Genomic DNA, 23,983 nt, shown 5'->3' with positions numbered 1-23,983 from the left:
GTTGTCCGTGTCGAAGGCAGAGGATAGATCTAGGAGGGTTAAGAGACAGGTTTTGTCTTGGTCAAGGGCTTGTAGGGCATCATCGACAATGTGGAGCATGGTGGTTTCAGTGCTGTGTCCAGGTCGGAAACCAGATTGGCAGTCATCGAGTAGATGGAAGTTGTTGATGTGGTGACTTAGCTGCAGTTGCACACACTTCTCCAGCACTTTAGCCAAGAGAGGAATGTTGGAAATTGGTCTGAAATTGTCTGGGGAGGTTGGGTCCAGCGACGGCTTTTTCAGAATGGAGAGGACTTGGCCCCCTTTCAGAGAGTCCAGGATTGAACCCTGCCGGAGAGAGGCGTTGATTATCGTAGTCCAGCTAGGAATAATGGATTGGGCAGCGGTCGCAAGGCAGTTAGAAGGGAGCGGGTCGTTGAAATGGTTGTTCGGGTTTAAGGTGGAAAGGATTTTGGAGAAAGAGTCTTCGTCGTAGAGTGAAAGGTTGGTCCAATGTGCTAGATTCGAAGGAGAATACTGTGGAGGCAGGGGGGGAAGGGAAGGAAGGTCAGGGGTCGGTAGAGATATTGAGGCTGCGCTAAGTTCCTTACCTAGGGTTTTGATTTTGTTTGCAAAAAACGAGGAGAATTCCTAGGATGAGATGAGACTGGGGGTTTTCTTTTACTGGTTTGGTTAGTTTGTTCAAATTGATGTTTGAAAAGAGTTTGCGTGGTCTGTTCTGGGCATTTCCTAGTTCAGCTCTGGAGAACTCCTTTTTTGAGTTGAGGATGTTCTTGTCGTATGTATTTCTGGCCTGGCGGAGAAGTTTTAGGTGAGCAGCAGCCGAGGGGTGCTGTCTGCAGATCCTTTCAGCTTGTCGGGGGGATCTCCTCTCGTTATTGAGGAAACCCGTGTACCAGGGGTCCCTATCTTTGACCTGAGTTCTTTTTAGTTTAAGAGGTGCTAGGTCATCCAGAATGTTCGACATCATTGTGGAGTAGTGATCATTGAGGTCACTGACCGATGTGATATGTGTGTGTGTTTGGGGGGGTGGGGAGGGGGGGATTTGAGGCGGATCTCAAGTTCCTTGTGGTCCGGGTTCTTGGGGTGTCTGATCCAGCGTTTAGGATGCACCGGTTGTGGTGTTCTTATCTTGTGGGTGCCAGGTAGAAGGAAGGTGATGGCGTGGTGGTCTGACCAGACACAGGGGTCTATAGAGATCAGCTTGACTGTTGCCTCCTTTGAGATGATCCAACACATTCAAAAGGGGCCACTCTTGACTGGGAGTGAGCAAGCTTGGGTCAGGGCTTGATCGGCCAGGAGGTCTTTAATGGCGTTGACATGAGGATCCTTGAAATCGTTCCAGTGCAGGTTGAAATCTCCAAGGAAAATGTCTTTGGTGTTGAGGGAGCTCTTAGCTGTGATAATTTCCATGAGGTGGTCAGTGAAGGGGTCGTCCAAGCCTGGGGGGTGGTAAAAGATGTGCAGCTTGCATAGATGGGTGGTGTTACTGCAGATTGAGAGGGCTAGATATTCGCAGGCATCGGTAGTATCCGCCAGAAGCTCCGTGACAAGGAGGTTAGAGCGATAGATGCAGGCAATGCCGCCACCTCTTGTTATGTGGTCGGTCTAGCCTAGTAATATTAAAGTTAGGGGGGACTAAGAGGTCAAGGCAAGGGGATGAGGAATCATTGAGCCATGATTCTGTTAAAAAAGCTAAGTCGGATTTGTTGTTCAGAATGAGGGCAGCATCATCGGTGGCATGCTTTTACTGCCGATCGGCAGTTAAGAGACCAGACAGGGAGGGGAAGGAGGTGATGTCGGGAGTCGGGGTAGACAGGTGTACAGGCGCTAGATTGCTTCGGTTCACCCTTCTGTTGCAGATGGAAGCTGATCTGCAGGGGTTGATATCGACCGTGCAGATGGGGTTTGCAGCACTCACGTCTGATAGACAAGGAGTGAGAGAGGCTGTATTATGGTCCTGGAGAATGTCATGGATTTCCTTTTCAGTGAGGTCTAGCGGCTTTGTTGTGGTGAGGGAAAAGCTGTAGGAGAGGGCGAGGTCAGGGGTTTTCTCCTACAATAGGCAGCTAGGGTGCTTACGAGGGCGAAAGTGCCTCAATGATGTCGGTAGTGGGTGTTTGAGGTGCTCTGGGGTAGGAGGGGAAGAGGAATTCAGCTGAGGCTTGAGGTTAATGAGGGATTGTTCGGCGAGGTGAAGGAGGTTCGTTAGATCCAGGATGGAGAAGTGGATGCTCTGAATTATTTTAGTGGCTCTGGAGTGCGGAGTGTGGATATCTGTGGAGGGGGCTGTGGGAGGGTTAGGATGGACTGTGTGAGGGGTCTTAGAAGGGGTGGAATGAGTGTTAGCGGGACTAGCTAAACCTGCATCCGCAAGAGTCGTTGGAGGCGTACTGGTCTTAGAGTCAAGAGTGGAGAGCATGAATGGAGTAGACCAAGGGTCCCAGGTCGATTTCGTTAGGGAGGGTGGTGGGAGGGCTGAGGGGGTTAGGGTGTGCTGTGTTGGGGACCGAGGACTCCGAGTGGGGAGCGTGAGGGGAGGGGATCAAGGGTCTCGGGTCAATTGCGTTGGGGAGGTTGGTAGGAGGACTGAGGGGAGTAGGGTGTGCTGTGTTGGAAGCAGTGGGGACCAAGGGGGAAGATAGCGGGGTGGAGACCAGAGGTCTCGTGGTGGACATGTTAGCAAGGCCGGTAGGTGTGCTGGGGGGGTCAGGAGGAACCGAGTTGGAGGCTCTTAGAGAGGTGCCTTGTGGGAAGTTAATCGTGTTGGGCAAGAGGGTCGGATGATCGCCAGGTGAGTAGGGGCGGGTGGGAGGAACCTCTTAGAGAGGTGGCTTGGGGGAAGTTAGTCGAGTTGGGCAGGGGGTCAGGTTAACGTCAGGCCAGGTGTTGGTCGTCTTCCCAGTGTCGTGTACATGGTTGCGGAGGAAGGTGAAGAGATGTGCAAATTTATTAAGGTTTTTGTTTGTGGTTAGGATCAATACAATGCCGCTTTTGTAGAGGGTGATGGGGAGGTCGGCTCGCAGGGTTGTTGAGGGCACTATTGTGAGCTTAGTGGCGTAGGGAATGTTCCTACTTGAGCGTACATGGAGGAGTAGCGAGAAGGTATTGCGCCAAGAATGGATTCTTCTGGAATAGAAAACGAGGTTGTTGATGATAGTGCCTTTGTCCGCACTGAAGCGTAGGTCCGAGACCAGTGATTCGGGATGGTTTTTCAATGTGAGGTGTTTGAAGGATTTTGTAGCGGTTTTGGAGAGATTGGGGGGGGGGGGGTAAAACCATGGTGTATGAGTTTGGCCCGGAGGCAGTCAGACCAGGACCAACCATGTTGGCTAGGGTTGGGCACACTCCAGGAGACCTGGATCAGTAAGCAGCAGTCATTATGAGGCAGGCAATCATTAGGATTGTGAGACTTTTTAGGAGATGGCAGCTTGGCTGGATTGAGGGTGAGAGTTCAGTTTTATTTATTTATTTTTTTGTGGATCTTTGCAGGTTTTTGAAGGTTGATACAGTCGGTCAGTGCCACTGCAAGATGGCCGACACATGAGCGAGAGAGAAAGGCTCTAGTTAGTTGTGGTGAAGCAGTCCTCTTTCTGTTGCAACTGGTTGAGGAACAAGCCTGGTTGGGGGTCCAGTTAGTGGTCCTTGTTGGTTTTCAGGCAGCAGTCCTCTTTCCATGTACACTATCAGGAGCTGCCATTTTGGGGTGTGGGGGGGGGGGGGGGGGGAGAGAAGGTCTTGTAGGTAGTCCAAGAATGGCTGGAGGCAGTAGAGCAACTTTGCCACAGCTTCTCAGTTATAAACTTTGCCACAGCTCTCAATAAAATAAAGGTTAAAAAATACAAGTGACAAATCCGTGGGGCGAGGCAGTCAGCAGCTTCCCCGGGGGATCGGCTGTGAGGAGCCGGGCGCCGTGCCCACTGTCCGTGTCCATGTGTTGGTGTCAATGAAATGTAGCAAAAGCTCGCTTTCTTCTTATTAATCCAGCAAGTTCCCAACACCAGGCGTGTCCGCGGTCTCGCAGAGGAAAAACTCCCTTAGCGCTCCATCTCACCGGCACCTCGCCTCGCAGCCAGTCAATCCCCATGCTGCGAAGGCGCGATTGCCGAGGAGAGCAACATGAGTCCAGAATCGAGGCAGCCAGGCAGCTCCCCGGTGTCTCGGTCAACTGAGTTCTTCTGTTATTGACAAATTAAACACGCTCTTGAAGCAGCACTTCCCCCTGATACCACCCTACCTAAGGCCTCCCCGCTAGAGGACAGACTACTGACGGACTATTTGGACAAAAAAGCAATCTCCCTGACGTATAGGAAAATTGTCAATGCCGATGGGGAAGCTTAAAGACAAATGGCAGGCAGACCTGGGTGAGTTGGATGACAGATTGTCGGGAAGCGCTGGCATCCCCTAGAGAGGTAGCGATCACATCCAAACTACGTCTTGTACAACCCAAAATTCTTCATAGAAATCATTATACCAGAACTACCCTCTGTAAGATTGGAAAAGTAGACAACCCGCCCTGCCTGCGACAATGTGGGGAGGTTGGCATGTTCTTTCACACTATCTGGACATGCCCTGCCATGGTGTCGTACTGGGAGTCCGTTATGTTCCTCATCACGAGGGTAAGTGGAAACCTAGTCCCCACGAAGCCCAAGTGCTGTTTACTTAACATTTGGGACACAGCAGATTTAAATTCAATGCTACAGACCTGGGCTACTCTGGGTATCATGATAGCCAAGGGAACATTGCCAGCCCCTGGGGTGGGTCAACCGCCACAGCGTTGGCAGAGTGGTGTATAGACATGGACACGGTCATGGTGGCGGAGAGGACGGTGTATGTGCACAGGAGGGTCTCAGAAAATGGATAAAAAAATGGGGGAGCTGGAATACTTATAGAGGAGATAGATGCGAACTGCCCTTCATACCTTCAGAAATTGAAAAAATTTACTGTGACCAATATTGATGAAGGTAACACTGTGTACGCTATAGCTTGAACATAATGGTTTTAGTAATGTCCATATAGGATTGCCGACACTATATAAAAAAGTGGACTATAGTACTCGTCTTGTAGTGTAGTTCCTATAGTCCCAATAGGCTCTGCGCATTGGAATAATATCTTCAGTAGTGTAGACGTAGGACTGAGGTTAACTAGGTCTCTACTGACTATATTAGACTTAAGGTTTGCCAGCTAGCTCAGAGTTCACTAGAAACTTTCTTGAATAAGCGAGGAGGAGTTTAACCTCCCTGGATAGACAAGAAGGGATTTAGTTTCTGACAACCATAAAACATGACAACTTTGCTCTCCCTGATTAAGAGTATATCTCTAGAGTCGTGTGAAAACAAAAGACAGCTATTTCACTCAGTCAAAGGTGCGTACTTAGTTTCACCAGTTTGCAGAGAAAAAGAGAGACGGGCGTTTTCAATAAAAGGTGTCATTTATTGAGCAGTCTCTTTCCTCATACAAGAGAAATGAATTGCTACAATTGCAATACTTATAGTTAAGTAAAGTGCATACAGTAAAAGCAGGATTATGAAATAATACTGTATAAGCATTGATATGGTTTCTTAGCCATATGATACTTTAAAATGGATAAAATAGATACATACATATATACATTGACTAATCGTACTCAACTGGTGCTTCTAACTACGCCTACCCCGGTGTACCTGACCTAAGCCTAATACGTGGGAAGGAGTAAGTAAGTAGCAGTTTAAGTTAAGTTTGTTTTGCCAAGAATCTGACTCAAGTATTCTCTGCAAGGGTTTAGTCAGTTCAGTACCTGGGTATTAGAAGGCAAGAGGGCTGGTATCTCTCTCTTAGGACTCGGTATCCCAGTCACCCGCAAGGGTAGGCTGGAAACGCCGGAGGCTGGATTTCTCGGCAGGAGAAAAGACAGCGTCTTTCTCAGCGCGTCAAAAGGGAGGGGCAGCGTCCGTGGGCTCTCGCATCAGCTGGGCTCTTCGGAAGTAGATAGCTGCTCTGCTTCAGGATTACCACCGTGTGTTTGCTTAAGGCAACGTTGGTATATTTATACCTGAAAGGTGCCGGGTTTGACGTAAGGCTGGACATAAGACGTCAATAAAGATGTCACTAAGAACTGGTCGTTCTTACAGTGCTTTACAGGAGTTCTCGGACGAAATCAAAACAAAGCAGCGGGGATTTCCCAGGTTGCTGGAGGCTTGGATTTTTTTTTTAGAGAACTCGGTGTGCTTTCTAGGGGGCTGGAGGAATAGGCTTGCTTAATGTGACAGCATGCGCTATGGCTGAATTATGAAAAGGGTTTCTATGTCGTTGTAGGGATATTATTGATTTATAACCGGACAAGGGCAAAGAATAGGAATATCGATTCAGGTACCTAGATAAACACACTACAGTCCAACATTTAAAAAAACAAAAAAAACAAGCATTGGCATAGCCAATAGGTCTCGCTTTTGGGACCTTATAAGTATTTAGTTATGCAGCACAATATCCTTGGTGCAATAACATTAACGGTTGCATGGTTAAACACGTATAAGGTCCCAAAGGCGAGACCTATTGGCTATGCCAATGCTGGTCTTTGCTCTGGGGACAAGTATTTTCTTTTTTAATTTCAGCTCCTGATGGATTTTCTTCACACTTGCCGGGCATTTTCTTTTTAAATTTAAGCTCCCATTAACTTTTTAACGCTGTCACCGATGCCAGTTTTCCACTTTTTTTTATTGCCACTGTTTATTTTAAAGATTACGGGGGTCAGAAGTTTAGGCAGTTAATCATCTTGCCATACTGCTCATCAACATAACTGCAGGAGGCATACAGAGGGCATATCAGGGGTTGACACTTTCGCAGATAACAAACCCAGAGCTTATCGAGGACAAGAGCTAGGAGGGGTCTAGTGTAAAAGCTGAATTGAAGAAGTCTCCAAAGAATGGAGGAGTCAGTCATGGGGAATCTCCAGTATCATTTATTGGACACCCAGCGTGGGGTCTCAGAGCATTCGTAATGTCGCTGGTGCTCCTAGGCATATCACACTAAATTAAAATTAATTAAATGAATGTGAACTTGGGTAATGTAACTGATGCTAATTGGGAGCAAGGTGAGCGAGTGAAAAGAAGTCAGCAGAGCCGTCCCCGCCTATTGCATTAGATGCGAAAGCATCAGAAAGCAGCCAGGAAGCCAAGTGGAAAAGGAGTAGGTGAGAGGGGGAAGCAGGATGTGGCACTATGGCCAGAGCTGCCCACTTCAGAACTGGAAAACCAAATTTGACTCTCGTCATCGGATCAATGCCTGTGATCATGGGGAAATCACTTAAAATGAAATTAAATAAATGAACGTTAACTTGTGTAATGTATTCAGTTGCGCCTCCCCATTGGGAAGTGTCCCTCTGAATGCACTGCCTGATGCCAATTCAGACGTTCAAGCACATCGTTTATTGTAAACGGTATGGATGTAATCTCATTGAATTCAGGAGTTATTCAACAGCTTCCTTAAAGTATAAATCCATAATCAATTAAACAAGTGTGTATTGGCCCCCATGCATTTCGGGCAAATAACCGCCCTTTGTCAGGGGTTTTTCCTAAAACAAAACCAAGATTGGGCGAATGAGACAACAAAATTCAAAAAAGGGGAATATTGTTGCCATAATATATCATGCGTTACATGCAAGGTGGAATAGTCTCCCTGTGTCTTTAAATGTCCATATGGTGACATGCTGATAGGAAACTATGGACGGTTCAAAAGAATACGGCGCCACCTCCGTGAGAATGTGCAGTAATTAATCAAGGTAAAAGAAATTGTGCACAGAACGAACCCGTGGATATACCGAGTGTTAATATAACGTGTGCCACACGGTGAATTAGCAGGATGACTTTACATTCATGCGTTATATGTGAATAAATCAATGTCCATACCTAGCTACAACAATGTAAATGTTGAACATTCATACAAGGCTGTGACGATATCTGTGTTCATGCCATGCTCAAGGTGTGCTTTAAAATTGTGAAGCCTTCATTGGCGCTGTCGGCGTTTGATCAGGCAAAGTTTTGGATTTCATGCATACTCTCACACGTTTATGAAAACAGCGTGTTTGCAAGACAAAGGCTAGGTGTAAGTGGCTTTACCTCATGGCGCTCGAATGCATGGCATGCCGCAGTGATAAAATCAACCTGTTGTGCTTCCAACGCAGGTTAGGCTAGTAAAACGAAGACACCCGTAGCTACCGCCATATTAATGAAAGTGTAGGGTGAAAAAAGGTGCTGCCTTCCTTATCCCGAGAGACAAATATTTGCCATCTTAAAGTGGTGTTAATGCGTGCAGATGGAGAAATAACATGACTGAAAGCCTATAGCATAGTATAGTAATTTCACTGGTATGTTAAAGTGATAGAAATTGAGGGTAGAGAATAATGAGATTGAAGGGTCCTAAAACAAGGAAGCAAAGCAAACAGCTGGAGAAGAGAGAAAACGGCAGGAATCGAAGTAAAGAGGAGGATGCAAGGAGAGGTACAGAGGGAGTTAGCATAAAAGGAGACACGGCCGGCGGCCGTGAAACTGAAAGTACGGCCGGCCGGCCGTGAATAATTAGGGGATGAGCGCACGCTGAGAAGCTGCCTTTGATGTGGTAATGCGAGGCAGGCAGGCAGGCGGCTGGTGGCATTGTGCACGTGCTTTTTAGGGCTTGCGCAATGACCTAAGAAGCACATGCACTTCAAGAAATCGCCAGTGGAATCGTGCTTGGGTAAACGCTGTTTAAGCCCCTATAGAGCTTCGCCAGCTATGCGCATGCGCACAGCAGGCGAGCCCTAAAAAAGATGACTGTGCCGTTTCTTTGTCTGAAATAAAAATAAATTTACAACCTAGCGAGAATCTTCTGATCCTGCCTCCCATTGGATGGCTGCGCTCTGCGAAGGGCACGCTAAAAGGGTTTGGCAGGTAGGGCTGCAGGGTCCGTGTGGGTCGGGGGATGGAGTGGTGGCTGGGTGCCCCATTGACCTTGGCAGTGGGGGCAGGGGCCACCATGGCAGCAACTGCAAAACTGCTGGGTGCCCTGCTGTGGTTCAATTGGCTGGTGGTATGGGGTACCTCTGCTGAAGCTGCAACATAAGCGGAGGTCTGGTGCGGTTGATGAGGTGGGGCAGACATGCCTAGAGAGCAAGCTGTGGCCCTACTTTGCTTGACCTGCTTAAGAGCGGAATCTGACTTTTTCCCTGAACAGGCAAGTCCCATTGAACAGCATGTCCATGAGGGACGACTGGACGTCGCCTGAAATACCAGTGGAACACAGCTAAGTATTGTGACAGATGGAAAGACTGGTGCAAAAAAGGCAGCCCGATGGAATCAGTGGTGTCCAAGCAACAGCAAATTGTAAACCTGGCTGTGTCCAGATCATTCTGGATGTCCTGGGCAAGGACAGGTCAGAGATTTTCAGAGACACTGGGGAGGACTTGAGCTACCAAGTTCCACAGGGCTTGAGTACAGCATCCCAGGAGGAACCTGGCAGTCAGTGAATGGAGAGCAAGGCTGGTGGAAGAGAAAACTTGCTTCCTAAAGGTCTCCACTCACATGGATTCTCCATGACCGGATTCGTCGAGATAATGTTAGGGTTAGACCTGCTTGTGAATGTTTACACAACTACACTTTTGGGGGAAGGGTACGGACACAAGAACATAAGGTCATCTGGGGCAAGACGATGTCGTCTCGCTATTTGCCTGTTTACTTTGGAACCAGAGCAAGGCTTTGTCAACGCACCCAAAAAGCTATCTTAGTATCTCATTAAATGGCAGAAGAGGCTCAGAAGATGTTTGATCCGACTAGAGGACTTACGTCAGTACACTAGTTTTATCCTCCAAGGTGGGCAGCTCGAGGTCAAGGATTTCAGCTTCAGCCTCCCTATGTATTAACATGGCGTAGGAGGCTGATTCTTTGGTGGATGGTCCAGGGAGTGAAGAGGTAAAGAGACCCCTGGCTCCCTGCAGGCAATCATTTTAATTATCCGCAGTATAGAGCGGAGCGAACTCATTGCTTCTTAATCCCTGCAGTCCCTTCTCAGGACTGTCTTGGGCAAGGTGTGTGTTCTCAGTTGTGGCGGCGGCAATTGAAGCAGTGGCCTCTTAACAGCGGGTGGGTGCTGCTTTGCCCGAGGTTGAACCGGTGGAGAGACTGAGTTGAACAGTACTTTAGGTATAACCTCGTCCGGCATCAATAGATTTGGCACTGAAGTTCCAAGAACTGGCGTGGAACACAACACCAGATGAGGGGTTGGAACCAGAGGCATCAGGATGGGCATGGAGAGCGTCACTGGCACTGAGGGCGAATCTACCTGATTACTCTAGAGGGAGGGCCTCTTTGCTCGCTGGGGCCCAAAGGAGCACCACAGTTAGTTGGCAAGGAACCGAAGAGTGGGAGCACTGCCTAATAGGACTCTAATCTTTTTAGGAGTGGCTGCTGGCCTAGAAACTCAGATTTAGCTGGAGCCAGTTGGGGGTCAGGTACGAAGTTGAGGCCTGCGCCATCTCAGGTAAATGTGAGTGGTAAGAGGGGGGTCCAGCTTCGGTTGCGGATGCTTATTTTTGGCTTTACAAGATTTAGATCCTGACGAAAACAGGTCTCAGGAGTGGATTTAACAACCTCTGCAGTGGGAACAGGACCAAACCTTTGACTTGGATTAGGACTTTAATCAGTCTTGTCGCTGGGCCTTCTTATGTTTGGCAATGTAGAGTTTCGCCTTGTGGTCTCGGATGTCTTTTGGGATCATCAACACAGTTGCTGCAAGCCTTAGAGTCATGACTACACCCCAAGAACACCTGATGGAGATCTGTCACAGACATTTGTTTGCAACAGTCCCCATAGGGCTTAAAACGTGTCATTTTTGGGGGTGACACTCCCTTGCACGTTGATAATCTTTTAATAAAATATCTGAAGTATAGGTCTTTGAGAGTTGAAAGCGAGCCCCGGATTCACGTCTGATGGAGCGGAAAGAAAAACTGAGGTCAGCACGTGGAAGTGGCACCTACATAGGCCCGCACGTCATCTGCGAGGCAAAAGAAGGTCACTGCAGGCCACACAGCATCGCCTACTGCCAAGTAGAGGTAGGTGCTGCTAAAAACGTTTCCGGATCAAGTGTGACGCCTGGAGAATATTCAAAAGATATGGAAACATTTGTGAGCAACAGACATTCTTATGCCCTCTCACAGCAAAGCAGAATATAATATCAAGACTGGTGCCGGACTATACAAAAGCACAAATTACTATTTGTGTAACGAGTAGCTGCCTGACAAATGTGGTGCAAGGGAACGCCGTGTCCCAAGGCAGTAGTGGCAGAAGTCGCCTTGGTAGAATGGGCACGCAGCTACAAAGGAGGCTCCTTCTTAGCCAATGAGTAACATGGTTTAATGCACATAAAGACCCATTGAGAGATGGTCTGTTTGTGCCCCGCCCAGCCTTTTTTGGCACCCACGTAGCCAACAAAGAGCTTGTCATCCACCCGGATCTGTTGTGTGCGCTTCAGATAGAACGAAAGCGCACGTTTTGGCTCCAGATGGTGGAGCCTCTCCTCTTTGAAGGATGCAGAAAGAAGGTGGGCAAAGTGATGGTCTGCCCGATGTGGAAGGGCGTGACAACCTTTGGCAAGAAAGGAGGACGGGTCATTAAAACCACCTTGTCCGATGAACTGAAAGGAAAGGAGGTTTAGAAGAAAGAGCCTGGAGCTCACTCACTCTTCTGGCAGAGGTGATAGCTACCAGGAAAGCCGTTTTGATAGTGTGAAGACGTAAAGGACAGTTCTGAAGGGGCTCAAAAGGAGCGCACATCAGATATGTCACAACAAGATTTAAATCCCATTGAGGCATTATGAAGGGCACAGGAGGAAACATGTGAGTAATGCCTTTGAGAAAACAGTTAACAATCGGGGACTTAAAAAGAGAAGGCTGATCTGGAAGCCGAAGAAAGGCAGAGATGGCCGAAGGATAACCTTTGATAGTGCCCAGAGCAGAGCCCTGCTGGGCCAAGGATAGAAGGAACAGAAGGACCTCAAAGAGGGGCAGAGAGAGGATTCACAGCCTTTGCTGTGCACCATGCCACAAATTTGTTCCACCTGCAGGCGTACACCGTCTTAGTGGAGGGACGCCTGGCTGCCAGAATGACATCATAGACTTCGGGAGGAAGATTGAAAAGCGGTCAACTGTCGCCGCTCAATCTCCACGCATGGAGGTGGAGGCTGGACAGGTTCGGGTGGAGGACCGTCCCCTGCTGCTGAGACAGAAGATCCTCCCGAAGAGACAGTCGGATCGATCGCCATGCTGAGTAGCTCGGGATACAGGTATCTTCGTGCCCAATCCGGAGCCACAAGGATGACTTGGGCCCGGTCACGCCGAATCTTCTTCAGCACTCTGGGCAGAAGTGGAATAGGCGGAAAACAGACCACAACTCCACTCGCGACGAAAAGCATCTCCGAGCAAGTGCCGCCTTGGAAATTCCAACGTGCAGAACTGATGACATTGCGCGTTCTCTTCGGTGGTGAATAGATCTAACCAAGGCTCTCCCCACTGCTGAAAGAGACCTTGCGCCACGTCAGTTCAGACGCCATTTGTGATCCATCAAGCACCGGCAGCTGAGTTTGTCCACCCTGGCGTTCAAAGAGCCTGCCAGGTGTTGAACGACAAATGAAATGCCTAGATGTCCCAGCCATGTCCAGAGGCACAGAGCCTCCCGACATAAGGTCCACGATCCCACCCCGCCCTGTTTGTTGCAATACCACATGGAGGAGGTGTTGTCCGTGAGCACCTGCACTACACTTCCCCCGGACAGAGGGGAGGAATGCCTTCAGTGCAAGCCGGATTACCCGAAGCTCCAAAGGTTGATATGGAGCCGGGACTTCGCCAGAGACCAGAGGCCTCTGATCTCCGCCTCTCCCAAGTGGTCTCCCCATCCCAGGAGGGACGCATCCGTCACCATTGTGTGCTCCGGTTGGGGAAGGGAGAGAGATCTATCATTCGCCCAATCACGATTCGTGAGCCAACACTGCAATTGCCGTGCAGTGTCCTCTGAGATCTGGACATGATCGGACAGTTGCCCTGATGCTGTGCCCACTAGAACTTCAGGTCCCACTGCAGAGCCTGCATATGCCATCTGGCATGGTGCACCAGTAGGAAGCAGGAGGCCATCACGCCCAGGAGCCGGAGGGTGATTCTGACGAACCCCGGGAGAGAGGCTGAAAGATCGGAAACCTAGCCTGAATATCGCTGCTTGGGAGGATAAACCAGAAACTGCGTCGAATCCAGAACCGCTCCGATGAAGGGGAGCTTCTGAGAGGAACTCAGGTGCCACTTCGGCACGTTGATGGAGAACCCCAGCAAATGCAGGAGGTCGGCCTTAGTCTGAAGGTGGGTGATGACTGTCTGGGGCGAGCCGGCCTTCGACAACCAGTCGTCGAGATTGGGGAAGACTGACACCCCTGAGCTGCACAGATGAGCTGCGACCACCACCATCACTTTGGTGAACACCCGAGGGGCACTGGTAAGGCCGAAGGGGAGCACGAACAAACTGAAAATGGTCCGGGCCTACCGTGAACCGCAGGTAACGAAGGTGGGCCGGCAGGACGGGGATGTGAAAATATGCATTCTGCAAGTCCAACACTACCAATCCAGTGTCCAGGGTCGGGGGCAGCCATGACCAGAGTCAACATCTTGAACCTCTCCTTCCGGAGGAAGCGATTGACGCTCCTGAGGTCCAAGATGGGGCGCAGGCCCGCTTTGCCCTTCTTGCGGACCAGAACGTAGTGGGAACAACCACCACATCCTACTTCTGGCCCAGGAACGCACTTGATGCCCCCCTTGGCCAGGAGGGCCGTGACATCCTGCAGAAGAAGTGCAAAGTGAACCCCAAAGCTCGGACTAGAAATGCTTTGAGGCAGATGCTGCGGGAGCGGAGGTGGACTGACCCACCCGTTGGCCCCCTGTGCCGCCACGGCGGCCTCCACACCCGCACTGAGGTTGGTTCTGCATAGGATTCTGGCTGAACAAACGTGCAGGGGCTCCCCTTCCGTGGCAACGAAAGGGAGACATGGCCGGGCGTGAGGTGGAAAGACCTAAGGACTTGGCCGTAGCCCGCGAGTCCTTAAAACGCTCCAACGCACTGTCGGCTTTACCGCCAGACAGGTGAGTGACATCAAAGGTCATGTCCATGAAAGAGCTTTGGACATCTGGCGAGAACCTGGTAGATCTCAACCTGGCGTGGCGAAGAAGCGCCACAGTTGTAGAAATTATCCTACCCAGTTAGTCTGTGGTGTCCAAGCCACACCGAATGGCCGCATCTTTACCCTTGGCAACAGCCTGAGACAGCACAGCTTGGGTCTCTATAGGACACTGAGGCAACACCTGCGCAACTGTATCCCCCACCGTGTGGGACTAGCGGCCCAATAGGCACGCGGTGTAAATCGACCGCAGCCCTAAGCTGGCCGAAGAGAACAACCGCTTGCCGAACTGCTCCAGCTTCTTAGTCCTTATCCGGCGGGGCCGTGGGAAAGGCACTCTGGGACGTCAAAGATTGGATGACCAGACCGTAGTATGAGTGGTCAGGAAGGCAGGGTCACCCGTCACCGGGCGATGACCTTATCCACAGGGGCCCCTGTGGCTGGCCGCAACCAAGTGCCCAGTAAGACGTCAGTGAGGGCGTCATTAAATGGCAGTAGGGGCTCCGACGAAGTGGAGGCCGCCAGGAGCACCTCAGTGAGGAGATTATTTTTTAGGGCCACCTTAGGGAGGTTAAGGTTGAGGACCTCAGCTGCCCGACGGAGCACCACCGTGTAAGAGGTGCCCTCCTCCATGGTAGGTGGGGGAGAAGCAAACCCAGAGTCAGAGGAGACATCAAGGCCACCAGCCTCCTCTAACTCGTCCGCACAGTCCTGCTCAGTCACACTGACGAGCAAGAGGGTCCTCGGACCTCTCCCAGTCATACTCCACCTCCGCCGTATGTGGTACAGGCCGCAGCGGCAGGGGCTGGGGATGGAACAAAGGGCGCTGGGAACGGCGCCGGACGGGGCCGAACTAGCGCTGCGTCCCAGTGCGGATCCCAGGCAGGAACAAAATTGTCCTAGAACCTGGTCAGGGGCGGAACCAATGGTATCCGCTGCGGCACCGGAGGCAGAGCAGAGGGTGGCGCTGGGGCCAGAGCCAGCAGCAGGAGACCTTGTGGCGCGTGGCCAGAGCCAACGGCGCATGATTCTGTGGCGCTTGGGCCAGCAGCCCAACAGGATCCTGACACGAGACTGCGGGGCCCGAGGGCACGCCAGCAGGAGCCAGAGGCCTAAACAGGCAGTCCATGGCAGCAAGACATTCTTGCATCTGTACGGGAGTCGCTGACAGACCCGGGTAAAGCGGGTAGTCCGCAGGACTCCCGAGCCGCGGGGTCAGAACCCCTGTTCCCCTCATCCGCATCCGGGGACCGACGGGGGGGGGGACGTTGGAGAGTGACAATGCTTCTTCGACTTCTTTTTGTGTCGTCTCTCATCCGAATCAGAGGGCGAAGACTTGGAAACTGAGGAGCGAGGACGGTGGCTTTGCGAGCTTTCTCTGGAGCGGGCCCTGGACTTTGAAAGGTGCTGGGACGAGTGCCTGACCTCAAGCAGCTTCCGACGTCGGTCCCTCAAGGCCTTCGGGCCATGGGCCAATAGTCCAAACAAGACCGGGGAGTCGTGGTCGTACTCCAGGCAGTAGAGACAGACGTCGTGGGGGTCCGCCATCGACATATTGCGACGGCAGGCCCTGCAAGACTTAAAACCAGGCCTCCCTACGTGCACCAGAGTGGATTCAAAACACAGGAGACAAAAAGTCTCAAAAAGATATTAAAAAAGTGACTAGGGTAGGTGCTCTAACCAGATTGGCGCTTACTGGTGCGGAAAAAGAAAGAACTGACATCAGCGCGCATGCGTGGCGCCCAAGTAGTCTCTGTGACGTCATCTCGGCGCTTACCACGCCAGCGACGGATGGTGTTGCCGAAAGACACCACCTACATACGCGCAGGGGTACTGCTGACGAAAAAACTTTCCGGATCCAGTCTGACGCCTGGGGATATTCTAAGGTAAGAAATCTATCACTAACATGTCTCTTTCAGATACAAATTTTCATCAAAGCAGAGGTAAAGAACACGTGCAGGCTTTTTAATCTGTTTACAGTACTGATATTCAGATCCTGAATCAAATTAAAGAGCTCACCTTAAGAGAGGGTGGAGCCCACCCGGTTTAGACCACTAAACCGGATAAGGGCAGGATGATGAAGTATGCCATTTAGAAATATGTCGGTGAAAGTCTGTTACATAACCCCCCCCCCCACACACACCATAGAAGTCCCTCTCCAGTGGTAGTGATTTATACAACAAAAGAAATAGTCACTCGTTTTCAGCCTTAAGTGAGCAGTTTTTTCCCTCAAGCCTTAGACTACAGCTTAAAAACAAAAATTTGCAATGAAATAGGTCTAACATTTGCAAGAGTTTGAGCTATTGGCATTGTAAACGACAATGCCTTTTCTGCAAGCGGTGCATAAACACACACTTTGTACTTATAGTCCTTGCTTACGAGAAGCAGGGCTGGCAGTAAAAGGGGTGCAATTACTCCCAACCTTGCTTATTGTAAGCAACAAATCGAAAGTCATCTTAACATTTTTTAATTTAAGAACCAGCTCTACTAACTAAAGTAAATAATTTGGGCTTAATAATTATTGAGTACCTGAGACTTATTACTGTGGTGGGGGAAGATGGTTGGAGATATTTCCATCAACTGAATAATCTTAAATCCTTTCCTGCCCTACGTTCAAGCAAACACAAAGGTAGTGCAAAGGGCTTCGGTTAATATCAGGTTAGATTATTGTAATGGACTATACAAAGACTGTCTTCTCACCAAATCACCCAAATTTGTGAATCCCCAAAATGCAGCAGTTGGACTTATAGTTGGCCTGAAATAACATTTCTCACAAGATGAAAAAGCTCATAGTTAGGGAGTATATACAATTCTAACCTGGGTGGTGGGCGGTGTCGGGGGGGGGGGACACTGGTGAATATACAAACTGTGCCATAATTTAGCTCCAGTGTACCGGAGTAATGTTATTGATGTACCCACTGTATATTAAAGATGAAAATTGCATGTGCACCACTCTAGTTAACCTCAACTCTAGGGTAGGTGCAGTAGTTTCAGGGTGCTAGGCTCACCTCCTTGGTCTTCCCTGCTGGGACATTTAAGACAATTAGCCTTTTATCCTGCTTCAGATCAGGACTGAAACTGCACCTATTTTAAGATCACACCCAAGACCGGCACCAAGAAATCTGCTTGTGGCTAATGCGCACCTTAGAAATGCTACAATCAATTGGCTTGTGGGAGCTATAAACAATCCAACATGATGCATTAAAATCACCTACTACATCAAATGCTGTGCCAGCACTAGACTTTCAATAAAGAATGTGATGTTTTAACAGCCCAATAAAACAGAACAGGGAAAACTACAATTCTGCCAAAAAAAGGAAATGCTACCCATTCACCCCTGCGAGCCAAAATATGACTGCAACTTATATGGAACATTTATGCAGTGAATTTTACAATAACATTGGGTCATGAATAGCTGGTATACGGACTAGTGGACAATGTGATACAGCTAAATAGTTAACTACAGGCGGATCTCCATAAATCAGCTCAGAACTCCGAAATTTCTGACTCCAAATGTGCACGTGGTGAAAAAGATTTTTGGTCTCTTATTCGGAGCAAACCCTGCCATGTGATTTTAAGAACAGCCATGCAGCATTCCAAGCTAAGCATGGATGCTGGAAGTAAATTTAAACCTGGTTATAATTTTCAATTGATTAACAATGTTTTAGTCCACTTTAATTGTGCCAACGATAAGCCCAGCTGCCTTGAGCTCAAACGGAATCGTAAGCTGGGCACCAAAGTACGTTTAAAAAGGTACCACAAGAGGGATCAACGATGCCCTTCCCTCTCTAGCCATAGGCTGAGAAGAATCACAAACCGTATTTCTTTAAAAAATCTGAATGTATTGCTTAACACTTAGTGGGGAGCAGTAACTGTAGCATCTTCAGTGCGGATCAAAGGCGGTGTCAGCTAAGAGAACAGTGTGTTCAGCGGTGACTGGTGTAGCTGCCGTTTTGTTCATTTTATTTCACAGTACTGCGACGTCCCTGAAACAGGCCCGTGGTGATAAAATAAAAGACGGGAGGCATCCAAAAGTATATAAATGTACATTTTGTGTGATACAAAAAGCTACTCATGCTTCCTTAAAAAAAAAAAAAATATGTAAAGGAAGTTTCATACCAATAGTGGCAACATGTTTTATTTCTCCAGCATTTACTTTCAGTTAAAAAACACATAACCATCGCACATGCCTGTAAAGGCCGGAAGTAATAAGGTTCCGGTTACTTTTTTTGAAAGCAATGACAGTCTCCTGCCTGCAGCAGGGGCAAACATCAGCTGGAGCATGGGTGGATACCGGCCCCCTCACTCCAGCCGAAGAACAGGGAGAGCAAGCAGGCTGCATGCTTGGGAAAGGCAGAGTACACGCCTAGGAACACAGACGTGCACTGCTGGAGCCGGCACTAGGCTGAAGCGCACCCCCCCCTTCTATCCCCGGTAAAAGCCAGCTACTTGTCTCCTCCTGAGCTGCGCTGAGCTGCGCTGAGCTTCAGTAAAGGTGACCTGAGAAGAAAGGACAGCGAGCCCATAGTAACCTTTATTACCAGAAACCATCATTTGCTTTTATTTTTTAAATAGCAGTAAATTACTGAGAACACAGTGCTGGCTCCGCCACAAGTGTGCTGGCTCCGCCACAAGTTTTCTGTATGAGCCGTGATAACTAGCCAAACGCAGGTTGCTGCGTAAAGCGGTTGCAGCTATTGCCTTTCAAAGGGCGTAAGCAAAAAATAAAAGGTATGGAGCGCAATCAGAAAAAAACGATGTGCGGAGTTCAGTCCTGCAAATAAAATAAAAGCGTGGCTGCGACTATTGGGGCGTGCCACGCTTGTTAAATTAATAAATAAAATAAAAAAAGCATTACAGCCTCAAGCACTTTTTTCTTCCTGTTGCAGGCAGGAGAAAACCATTAAAATAGTGCTCGAGGCTGTAATGAAAACATACCGAATAAGACAGTAAGAAGGGGAGGTTTCAAAAGGAGACCAGGTGTACTAACGGGGGGAAGCGGGGGGTGATTACTAAGCCTACTGACAAATCGACAAATCAAAAGCAACTATTTAGAAAGGACAGTAACATGAGCCAATTGAAAAGGTGGGCAGAAAATGGATGGAGCTTCAGGTCCATACCGGAATACAGCATGTCTCAAAGAGACAGCTTAAGCGCTGCCTAGGCGAGACCTAAACAGACTTAACTAAATATGGGGTTTGAGGTCTTATCAAGACACAAGAAAGTTCAACTTGAGAGTCTTCAGATTTGCATTATACACAACAATAAAAAGTGAACTTGTTTTGAAGCGCTTGCATTCTTTTTCTATACCTGCTGCTTTAGTTGTGCTTCCTGTTGCTTCATTTGCTCACATTTATGCCTGGATTCTGTGGCTTCATTCAGCAGCTGTGAAAAATAGAAAATAATGAGTTCCAAATTCCATTAACGTTTTAGCAATGTAAGATCAGAAATCAAAGGGCACCACCAGGAAGAAATCAGTCATAATTCTATTACCTCCCAAAATGGCCCTGCTCCTTGAAATATACAACTACTTTCGAATGATCATGTTTCAATGTTTCAAATTCTTACGAAGCATTCTTATTTCGATTGATCATATATTTACGAATGTATTCATCAATAGGAGAAAGATATACAGATTCCATGAGATCAAGAAGGTTATTATTACGAGACAAACAAAAAAATAAAATAAAAAGATTTTCCTATTACTTGACTGACTCAGCAGTCACATTAAACATACAATGCATTTCAGAAAAAAATGTTAAACCAAAAATCAGTTTTTACACAAGATGTTTATCAACATTAGTGCACCAAGGGCCAGATGTAGGTGAGGGACATTTACTGACTCAAACACCGAATTATACCGATTCGGTATTTATGAATCTGTAAATATGAAGGAGGGAGATGTAGCTAATTTTTAAATTAGAAATACCGAATCGGTAACATTCGGTATTTACCGATTCAGTATTTCCTATTGAGGAATCAATGGGAAATACCGAATCGGTATTTACCGAATCGGTAAATACCGAATGTTGCAAGGGTGCAGGGGGTGTCACTTTGACACCCTCTAGCACCCGAAGTAAAAGGATGTGTGACATGTGGCACACATACTTGCCCTAAGGGCATGTCTGTGTGTCACATTGCACAGTGTGCATGCACAGATGTGCATGCACACCTGGATTCGGTATTTTACCACACAATAGGATTGTGTGGTAAAATACCGACTCTTAAGGGCCTGTGACACTCTCAGGAATGTCACCTACATTTGGATTTACCGAATCGGTACAATTACCGAATCGGTAAATTTACCGATTCTGTAAAATAATGGCCCCTACATCTGAAAACCCAGATACCGGTCGGTAACGGCCGAATTCGGCCGTTACCGACCGGTATTTGCTCTCCTACATCTGGCCCCAAATTCCCAATGTCTGCTCTTTGCCGACGCTGAGAGGTTTACTGGTTTTCCTTTGTCCTTGCACCCGCCTATGTTTTCTCCCTCTAATGATAAATACTCATGCTAACTGAACCATTTCACAGGTTCTCCTACTACTTATCCAACCAACACCAGTCTGTTCACAAAGGCACCACGTGGGCCCACAAGATCCCCATCACCTGTGGAGCCCTCAGAGTTCTACTTTGTCCACGTTCATCTTCAACTGTTACATGGAGCCCATGGGACATTACTCAGTGATAACGGTAACAAAATTCACCAGTATGCTAAATGCACACACCTATACTTGAAAGCCTGCTCTGCTACAGACATCCAAACCAGGACCCTCAATAACTGCCGGGACCATATCAAATACTGGATATCCAACATCTGAAGCTAAATCCTACCAAAACAGAATTGGTCAAGTACATCAGGCAACAAGTTCAAAGCAGTCTCAACACTATGACATGGACAGAACCACACCAACTTTCACCCAATGCCAAGTCACTCTGATACACACTCAAAGAACATGTAACTAAGAAAAGGAAGTTGGCTAGGTCCAGCTCTGTGCTAAAGCAATTGAAACAATCCATACAAAAAGGCTTCAGAAGGATAATGTTACTTACCCAGTAACCATCTGTTCTTGGCATGTAGAGCTGTAAATTCACATGCTGTGCTGTGTATAGCTCGCCATCTAGTGTTGGGGCCAGATGTTTGCACTTAGTTTTTCTTCGAAGAAGTCTTTCCAGTCACAAGGTAGGTGACTCTTCCTTCCGATGATATTGCATATGGGCATCAACTCCATTGTTAGATTGTTTGCCGCAAAGGTTGAGAATGGAGTGATGGTAAAGAATAGAGATGTCCATGCGTATGTATGTAAATCAAATGGAGCACTGCAGCAGCTACAGGTATCCGGGGAGGTGGGAGGGCTTATGTGAATCTACAGCTGATGATGAAGAGAACAGATGCTTACTGGGTAAGTAACATTATCCGTTCAAGCCATGTCTGAACTGGGGTGGCAGAGTGGGCTAAAGAACGGTGATGGATTAAACCCAGATCTTTTGACTGGGTGTGAGTGTTTGATTGATTCAGATGCTCCGTCCATCACCACCCCCTTTTATACAACAATCTTAATAACCCTCTTGATGCTTCCATACAGAATATCATATGCTATCTGTTACACTTGCAACAGTCAGCGTTGGCTTATACCTCTATCAGACTACACCTAGCGGCAATTGCTGCATATCTACAAAATAGACTGCATTTGTCGTCATTTAGAGTACCTGTGATCAAAGCTTTCATGGAAGGACTAAAAAGAGTCATACCGCCAAAACTTCCACCAGCTCCAGTGTGGGATCTCAATATAGTCCTCACAAGGTTGATGGGACCACCTTTTGAGCCCATGCTCAAATGCGAACTACAGTTCCTCTCTTGGAAAACAGTTTTCCTCATTGCAATCACATCGTTAAGGCGAGTGAGTGAATTACAGGCATTAACCATACAAGAACCATTTTTCCAACTACATAAATCAGTCGGTTGAAATACCCGTATTTTTTCCTGAACCTGATTCAGTTGCAGAAAGCGCTCTACACACCTTAGATGTTAGAATAGCCCTCTTGTACTGCATTGATTCTCAAATAGCGATTTTTTGCAAATCGCTATTTGAGAATCGCAAAACACTATGTATGTAGGGTTTGCAATACATTTTGCGAATCCTACATATTCCTTAATTGCTAATCGCAAATTGAGATTAACAATTAAGGAATACCTCCCTATTCATTCCCTTGGATTGCGGGTGTGGGTACCTGGAGGCGAAGCTTTGGCATTTTACGGTTTAGTGTGTGGCGCATAGGTCTATGTGAGGGACTCCCCAACTTTGAAAATACGGGAAGAGAACCTGAGGGTGGAGTTCCCATTTGTGTATTTGCTTTCTCGATCTGCTGAGGAGATCTGCAATCTGGATGTTAACTCCCGGGAGGTGTTAAGCTAGGAGATAAAGTTTGTGGTGAAAGGCCCACCTCCAGGTGTCTTGGGGTAAGTGTAACAGATGGAGAGAGTGTGTCGCCCCCCCCCCCCCTGTTTTTACATGTAATACACAGCTGTCAAGACAGCTTTGCCTTCCAGGTGAGTATGAAACCCCATGAGAGCTAGAAAGATTGCAAGCAGCTCTAGATGAATGATGTGAAGCAACGTCTGCTCTTCACTCCAGGGGCCTTGCACTGTGTGTTGTTGTAGGTGAGCTCCCCAGCCAGTGAGGGAAGCGTCCGCGGTCAGTACTATCTGTGGAACCAGGTCTATGAAAGGCTGTCCTTTTGATAAATTTTGTGTGTTCCACCACTACAGAGAGCGATGAGTATGGCCACTTACCAACACTAGATCGGTTAATTGACCGCGTGACTGGTTCCACTGACTGGCCAAGCATTCTTTTTTTATTTAATTCTTTTTATTGAAACAAGCATCAGTTCATATAAGCAATACAGAGGGCCCCATAAACGAAGTAAACAATAATGACGTGTGGAGCACAAGGATTACATTACAACATATGAAGGGAACATCACAGGGTAGGGGGGCATATGGTTCAGGGTATTCAGGCAGCGTACAGATCTCACCCCAATACCTATTCAAGGGGTCCAGACATGTGCCCACTTTTTGGAGCAACCCTTATCAACATATGTAGTCCTCTCCCTAAACATACACCAGTCGAGATATCTCTCCCAGGCCTCTAATGTGGGTGGTGTAGCCGCACCACACAACTGAGCAATGTTTCTTTTCGCTATCATGAACCCCAGGGTAGCCCATGGTGTCTGGTGAATGTTAAGATCTGTTGATTCCCAGATGTTGAAGAAGCAACGTCTCGCCTCTGGTGTAAGACGGGTATGTAGTACTGTGAATATTCCCTTGTGCCAAAAAACGCTCACAAATTTCCATTTCCATGTGATGTGTAAAAAGGTTCCTAGCTGGCCGCACCCTCTCCTGCAGTCGCCATTAAAGTGACTCCCATGTGGATCAAGCGAGGCCTGGTGATGTACACTCGGTGGAGGATTTTCAGTTGTACCAGTCTGAGGCGCGCCAGAATGGCGACAACCTTAGGAGATGACACCGCCACCTGCCAATGTTCGTCATCGATCTCGACACCGTCTTCCGTCCACTTTTCCATCAACACCTGGAGGGGGCGAGTCATGTTATTTATTCGTTTTTTTATATATTATGGAAATCGTCTTATCAGGGAGATGGCCATCCAGGATTATGTCCTCTAAGGGTGTGGCCTCGAGAGGGATTGTGCCCACCGGAAATAGCGTTCGTAGTTAATGGCTGATTTGGGCATAGCGGAAGTATTCCATTGCTGCTAGTTCATATTCAGCCTGTAGTGTTGAAGGATTTGACCCTCCCTTCCCC

At 48.1% G+C, this 23,983-nt stretch overlaps 1 protein-coding gene across 1 annotated transcript in view; it reads right to left on the bottom strand.

Moving 5' to 3' along the window:
• Positions 1-23,983, bottom strand: part of TXLNG (taxilin gamma) — a 256,979-nt gene that overhangs the window by 62,483 nt on the left and 170,513 nt on the right. The window contains exon 7 of the mRNA XM_078658098.1: positions 19,471-19,545. Within this exon, the coding sequence (XP_078514224.1) occupies positions 19,471-19,545 (75 nt within the window). The remainder of the gene's footprint in view (positions 1-19,470; positions 19,546-23,983) is intronic.

Source organism: Lissotriton helveticus, chromosome 8 (assembly GCF_964261635.1).
Source record: "Lissotriton helveticus chromosome 8, aLisHel1.1, whole genome shotgun sequence".
In the NCBI taxonomy this organism is placed as follows: domain Eukaryota; kingdom Metazoa; phylum Chordata; class Amphibia; order Caudata; family Salamandridae; genus Lissotriton; species Lissotriton helveticus.
Note: the sequence above shows the minus strand (reverse complement) of the source record. Positions and strands in the feature narration are given on the sequence as shown.